The 7,564-nt window shown below is 44.4% G+C and overlaps 1 protein-coding gene across 1 annotated transcript in view; it reads right to left on the reverse strand.

Annotated features, from left to right (window-relative positions):
- Positions 1-7,564, reverse strand: part of alg6 (ALG6 alpha-1,3-glucosyltransferase) — a 32,588-nt gene that overhangs the window by 7,896 nt on the left and 17,128 nt on the right. Inside the window, exons 8-11 of the mRNA XM_024003502.1 lie at positions 5,324-5,459; positions 2,527-2,612; positions 1,287-1,371; positions 1,133-1,203 (exon numbers count right to left, since the gene is read on the reverse strand). Coding sequence (XP_023859270.1) covers positions 1,133-1,203; positions 1,287-1,371; positions 2,527-2,612; positions 5,324-5,459 — 378 coding nt within the window. The remainder of the gene's footprint in view (positions 1-1,132; positions 1,204-1,286; positions 1,372-2,526; positions 2,613-5,323; positions 5,460-7,564) is intronic.

Genomic DNA, 7,564 nt, shown 5'->3' on the forward strand with positions numbered 1-7,564 from the left:
CTCCCCAGGCTTCTAATTACAGAAGTACTCTTTGCGTGCAGTGGTTTGAACCAAAATTGTTTTTCAATTGTTTCGTTCTGAACAGAAGCATTATTTTTTTCTGTTTCGTTCCACTGTTCCAAAATAAAGTTCTGGACCGGTCGAACCAAAAAAATGTGCCGGTTTATATCATTCTTTTTTACATTAGCTCAACATTCAATTACTTCACCAATCACTGCGAATAGAGCAGCTTGCTATGGAGCAGGAAAGCTATAGTTGTTTTAGCCTAGGCAGCTGATAGTGCATGGGCGCTATCAGCTGTCTAGGCTATGGCTGTTTAGATGCGCGATGGACAGACAAGTGTAGGGCACGATATGCAAATTACATTTTGCGTGTGGGGAGAGACCGAGAGGGTGGAGGAGGAGGCTTGGCTTGAAGCGCTGGGCATCTTTTTATGACATGCATTATCTGAATTAGGCTCACAGAATTATATGGAGTATGGAGTAGCAGATTCTACAGAGGAACTTTTAATGTCTTTGGACTTCCGAGAGTTGGCATAACGTTGGACCAGAGCTAGCTAACAAGCTTGTGTGTGAAGGCTTTGCATAGGTGCCTCGTGGGACCCCCAGAAAATSCCCGGAACATGAAAGAACGTTAAAAGGTTCCTATGCTTTTAAAATTAAAGTTCTGTTCCAGAACAGCATAGATCACTTTAATTCKCAGTTATAATTCTGTTCCCACAATAAAATAAAATAACTTCTGTTCCCTGAACCGGTTCCAACTCCTGTTTGTATGTCCAGTTACACCCATTCCTATAGTCCCAATAATTGATTCACCACAAACAACGCCCTCCTTCTCTTCGCCACTTCCTCCCTAAGCCCTGACATGCATTACTGATTGATTCAGGGACAGACATGTGGGAGATATAACTCAATAGTTAATAAAGCAACAATCAGCCTAATTTAGATGACTAGATCAGCAAAATCTGTAACCAAATCCCACCACGCAGTAAAACCTAGATAGCCTAGCGATTACAGCTGCCTGTTGCTTTTTATATACTGCACTGCAGTCGGTGAGGTAAATGATTAGGAACTGCAGGCAGGAAGGCACACACTCATGCAAACACACACTCCTAATCCTCCCCTCTACTCACAAGGCAGGCAGGAGGATTGATTTCTCGTGGACTTGAAAGGAGAAGAGGAAGAATGCCAGAGACGAGTTGACCTGAAATGACATTTTACACAGGTTGGCATTACATCATTCTCTGTTATCAAACATCAGTAAACTGTACAAAAATACTCACTTACCAAGGCAAGTTTGAACTGCCACAATGTAGGTTTCATCAAAAGTTTTATAGACGAAGGTAGGATAGCCAGGAGAGTGGTGGTCAAACTGAAAACAAAACAAAAACAGAATAATAATGTAATCCATCAACTATGATCAATCTGACCAAACAGTGAAGGGCCCAGCCCTGAAACCTAACCCTCTGGGTTAAACTGAACCGTGCGGCTGCTCTGCTGCAGGCTTGTTTTAACCCAGCCTGGTCAAACCATAAGACCCCAGCTATGTGGGAAATGTACCAAATACTGTCTCCGCTTAGGGCACCCCAGCATTAGTTTAACCCTTCAATTGTCACTCACGGGATAGAGACACAGGAAAGGAGGGGGGCCAGGGAGGTACCTCCACTCCGACTGAAGGGGTAGGGTAGGGCAGCTGTATCAGGCCTAAAGGGCCCCTGGGGAGAGGGGTATCGAGACCCCCAACATGGGGCAAGAGGGGTGTGCTAGGGAGGTGGGGGGGTCATGGTGATTTTGGGATACAGTTTCCAGATACCGTCCCACAGGTGATCCATCCTGACATTTCCGTTGAGACATTTTACAAAAACTTGGTAGTAACAAGCATATACATGAATACATGATCCCGTAGTCCACTTCTATTGTAACGAGGAGTGATCCATTGTTTTATGACACATTCTACAGCAAGGTATCCCTCCCCTAAAACATATCTATATTCACCCATGGCCAAAAAGCTCTAGTGTTTTAATTTGTTTTAAATACACTACAGTCTTAGAAGTCCCAGTTAAATCCTGGTCTTAACAGTCGGGCAGAAACGTGTCCATCCTGTGCAGAGTGCACACAGCACCCCTAAATATAGCCCCATAGGTTATTCAAGCACGTACCACCATGACAACATGAAAAGGGTTCTATGACTGACTGACTATGTAGCATCTTCTCATTCATAAGGACCTTGGAGGAGAATCAGCTTTGACTGGAATAACACCTCATGTCAACACAGAGAAGTTAGCTAACTGCTGTTTCTCAAATAGTTTCTACTGACATTCCAAATTTGAAATCTCATCAGCAGATTTCCAATAGTTGTCAGATTGACCATAGCAGCTGGTAGTGATCAGTATCTCAGTATTCAAGGGATAATCTTGTTTTCACTCCGCAAGAGAGCATGAGATGGAGAGCGTGAGATGGAGAGCGGGAGATGGAGATGGAGAGCGAGCGATGGAGAGCGTGAGATGGAGAATGTGAGGGGGATTACCTGAAGTAGAGCTGGGTATCAGTGGACAGGATGGTCTTGATCTTTATCAGGACATTCAAGCTGCACCACGTGTTGGCCACTTTATCCTGTCAACACACTTTAACCTGTCAACACACTTTATCCTGTCAACACACTTTAACCTGTCAACACACACACACTTTTTAATAAGAAAATAAATACGTTTCATAGCTCACTTCCTATAACGATGCAGAACCAATAGGTTGATCATATTCCTTTTTGTTAATGAAGTGTTTATTATCGATGTGAATAATTTAAATGAGTTATAAAACTCATTACAAGGGTTTTAAATTTAGAAAACCACATATGGTATGACAGTACGCTGCTTTAAAAAGCATTCGGTTTTGAAGAGAAGGCTAATAAGTGGCATTGCTCCAAGTAATAATTTCCCAACTGAAAGTGCAATAAGAATTCCTTCTTTGCATTCCACAGTGTATTTGTACAGGAGCGCTTCGGAAAGTATTACCAGCCTCATAAATCGCCTGTCAGGTCATATGGAACGGGATGTCACTAGAAGCTATGCACTTTCTGTAAACTTGGGGACACAGGGTTAAATGTTCAGAGATAATCACATTACGATAATTTCTGCATTCTTCGGCACATTCAGACCACCCCATAGAAGAACACAGTGTGTCCACCCACCACACCACCCAAGGCATAGTTATAACCATTGGGAAACAGATCCAAACTGTCAGCCTTAACGACGGTCTTTGCGGTTGGGGTAGCTAGCAAGAAATGGAGGAAGGAGGACTGACCGTGTGATTTAAGGCCTTAGCAGTTGTTCTAAGATCAGATGTTAAGGCCCCCTGCTGCTTCTACTGGCTGTGATATGACACAAAGTAGAAATACAATGCATAGATCACTGTAGTCTAATCATGTCTCGTAATAGTGTGGTCTTTTCTATAGGGTGAATTTCTATGCGGTCCACTGGGCTTGCTACAGCTGCTCAGAGCACAGCTGTGTGTGTGTGGAGGTTACAGACAGGCCCATTCAGCAGGCTGTCCGTCCTGCAGACGTCGAGGCCCCATCTCTCCTCAAACACCCCCCTGTAGCCCCCCCGAATAACGACCCTATCGGAATGTCCTCCAACGCCGCCTCGGCTGAGAACTACACGGGAACCTGGGGTTCGGCTGCAAACGTGGGTAAGTGCCGATGGCGGCACTCTTCACCTATAAGCCAGCTTGGAATTTCATAGGCTGCAGCATTTGGTGCCATTTTTGTGAAGCAGYAAAACAGACGGTCAGAGTGCTGCGTGGTGGGTAAACGTACAACTTCACCCCCTCAACCTCCCCCACCACCCCTTCTCGCCCTGTCTGCTTGTCCCAGTKCGGCTTCTGCTTACGTGCACAATTTCACAATTAGTTCAGGCAGGCTTCTCCTGGAGACCCTCGCACCACAYGGTATAGAGTCACCCACACTTTGTGTATTATGTTTGTATCGTTTCATAAATAAATAACTGTCAGGCATACTGCCAGCCTGACCAACCTCACATAGCCTTTTGGGGGAGGGGGGGGGTTATTTGTAACATTTCTACCGATATTTCCCTAAAAAATACTTTACCCAAGAGTATAATGATATATCCCATTGACTGATGGTGGTTTTTCAGATCCCCTAACAATGCAGTTTGCAGGTCCATCGGAACCCTGATATTATGACATAACAACCATTCCTGGACCTGACTCCAAAAGCTAGCCACCGTTGGACAATACCAGAAAATTAATTTTATTGATTCTGTTTCCTTGTGACAAGAGACTGCACAAGGCTGACTGTTTAATTTTCAATTACTTCTCACATCACCGCACCTTGGGGAATGGGTGCAGGACACAGCGGGCACAGGGCAGGCTTCCAAAACTAGAGCAGCTGGCCTTGGCCTCTGAGCTGCCAACCACCTCTACACCGCCCCCCGTAACGGTGTTACCTCAGCAGCTCAACCATGACATGCTTTCAATATGTTCTAACTAATGTCCCCAGTGAGAGTCATCGCTGTCCATCAGTTTTTCATTTCCCCCCTCTGCACCTCTCCTCCTGTGTGGCTTTGCTGTGTGTACATACACGCGTGTAAGTTCACTTTTCAAGGACGCAGCAGTTTAGCTGCCAACGTTTTGCACAACGAATGGATGCACTCTGACATGCATATTGTTGGCCCTTGGCACCGAACCACGCATCACACGGCTAAAACATGGCCATGCAATGATGTGCTGAAAAGACTCTGGCAGTAAATGTGTTAGATTTATCTTTACCCCCCCAGTCACTACGACCTCCCCCCCATGAGATAGAGCGAACCTGATCTTCTGACCTTTCACCATTTTATTCCTCTGTTTTCTTTGATCCTGCAGGGGATCCATTTCCAATTGGCTAAGCACAGAGGAATTGATGGAGGGTAGCAGGTTGTGTGTGTGTGTGTGTGTGTGTGTGTGTGTGTGTGTGTGTGTGTGTGTGTGTGTGTGTGTGTGTGTGTGTGTCTCTCTCTCTGTGTGGTGTGTGTGTAAGAGCATGTAGGCTGTGAAGAACAGGAGGCGCAGCGTACCACTCCTGTCTACGAGGGCAGCACTTTGTTGACTACCATAAACCTCCTCGTCTTTCTAACACCAACTGATTTCGACTTGGCAGATAGTGTGGTCTCTCAAGATTGGGCTGTGGGTGGGGAACCTGGTTTGGGTTACTCTGTTGGTCTCCAGAACATTCTACATGCTTTAGGTGACTCACGTCGCAGAATGTTAGGGAAACCACTTGATAATATGACTAATTGCCTTGAACACTGAAACCTTTTTGTACGTACCTCGAATAGGCCTCGCCCCACAGGGAAAAGGCGGTGCACCACCTGCAGGACCTGGCCAGGGTCAGACAGGAAGGGCAGCCAGCAGAGGGCAAAGGTCACCAGGACTGTTACAGCAATCTTGACCAGCAGGAACAGCCTGAGTGGGTGGTGGATGAGAAAACAAATGATAAAGTACACTGAACTTTTGAAACTGTCAAATACCCAAAACATAAACTTACAAACTGTCTAAGATATCCAAAACTGGCTACATTGATATGTACAGTGCAGTACAGTGCAGTGAAACATGATCATTCATATTGTCAACAGTATTAAATGGCTGAATTTCACATCTCTCGCATCACAACAGCTGTGAGTGGAACTATCCACCTCCCAAGTTAGTCAATATATGTTGGGAAAACCATGCGTCAGCTAAAAGTCTTTCACAGTAGGTCAGCTGTAGTAGCTGTGTGGCGGTAAAGTTGCACACACAGGAACAGCCGAGGAGCTTGGGCATGGCCATAATGTCATCTGGACATATCTTCCCCCGCCCATCTAATCTAACTATCCATTAGCCCTTGGTACATTGWTACTAGATAAACAAATGCGGGGACACTCGAAACAGTCATCCAATCTGATTGCCTCGCCTCAGTAACTCTGCTACTCTGTTTTGGAGAAAATGTAGACTACTTTATGGGGCCATGTTTTGTGGGAAGGGCTATACAGACTTTTCTGGCTTGCAAACCGACTAGCGGTAACTGTAACCTAAACCAAACCCTTAACCCTGACCTAATTTTAACCAATTCTGAAATTAAATATTGATTTGCATTTCAGAAAAGTCTGCATAGCCCTTTCCATGTTTTGTCCACTGCCTACAGAAAATGTTTGATTCTGGGTATTACTTTAAAAACAATCATGCTGATTCAGTGAATGATGAATATAATATAATCTGATGTTTAATGCTTTTGGGAGGGATCTTAGACCATTCCTCCATACAGAATACTTCCTTGATATCCTTTATCTGCGCTTATGGACTGCCCTCTTCAATTCACAGACCGAGTTTACCTTGTATATTTATTTACCTTTTATTTCAATATTTGCATTCTATGGGCTCTACACACACACACTCCATCATCTTCTGACTCACACATAATATGCACATACAGTACCAGTCAAAAGTTGACACACCTACTCATTCAATGTTTTTTCTTTATTTTTTTTACTATTTTCTACATTGTAGAATAATAGTGAAGACATCAAAACTATGAAATAACACATATGGAATCATGTAACCAAAAAAGTATTAAACAAATCAAAATTCTTCAAAGTAGCGACCCTTTGCTTTGAGAGCTTTGCACACTCTTGGCATTCTCTCAACCAGCTTCACCTGGAATGCTTTTCCAACAGTCTTGAAGGAGTTCCCAAATATGCTGAGCACTTGTTGGCTGCTTTTCCTTCACTCTGCGGTCCAACTCATCCCAAACCATCTCAACTGGGTTGAGGTCGGGTGATAGTGGAGGCCAGGTCATCTGATMCAGCACTCCATCACTCTCCTTCTTGGTCAAATAGCCTGGAGGTGTGTTTTGGGTCATTGTCCTGTTGTAAAACAAATGATAGTCCTACTAAGCGCAAACCAGATGGGATGGTGTATCGCTGCAGAATGCTGAGGTAGCCATGCTGGTTAAGTGTGCCTTATTCTAAATAAATCACTGACAGTATCAKCAACAAAGCACCCCATACCATCACACCTCCTCCTCCATGCTTCACGGTGGGAACCACACATACGGAGATAATCTGTTCACCTACTCTGTCTCTCACGAGAGTTTTTGTGAGGACAGATTTCCACCGGTCTAATGTCCATTGCTCTTGTTTCTTGACCCAAGCAAGTCCCTTCTTCTTATTGGTGTTCTTTAGTAGTGGTTTCTTTGCAGCAATTCGACCATGAAGGCCTGATTCACAAAGTCTCCACTGAAAGGTTGATGCGTCTGTTACTTCAACTCTGTGAAGCATTTATTCGGGCTGCAATTTCTGAGGCTGGTAACTCTAATGAACTTATCCTCTGCAGCAGAGGTAACTCTGGGTCTTCCTTTCCTGTGGCGGTCCTCATGAGAGCCAGTTTCATCATAGCGCTTGATGGTTTTTGCGACTGCACTTGAAGAAACTTTCATGAGTTCTTGAAATGTTCCGGATTGACTGACCTTCATGTCTTAAAAGTAACGATGGACTGTCGTTTCTCTTTGCTTATTTGAGCTGTTCATGCCATAA

The sequence above is a fragment of the Salvelinus sp. IW2-2015 genome, linkage group LG16 (assembly GCF_002910315.2).
Source record: "Salvelinus sp. IW2-2015 linkage group LG16, ASM291031v2, whole genome shotgun sequence".
Lineage (NCBI taxonomy): Eukaryota > Metazoa > Chordata > Actinopteri > Salmoniformes > Salmonidae > Salvelinus > Salvelinus sp. IW2-2015.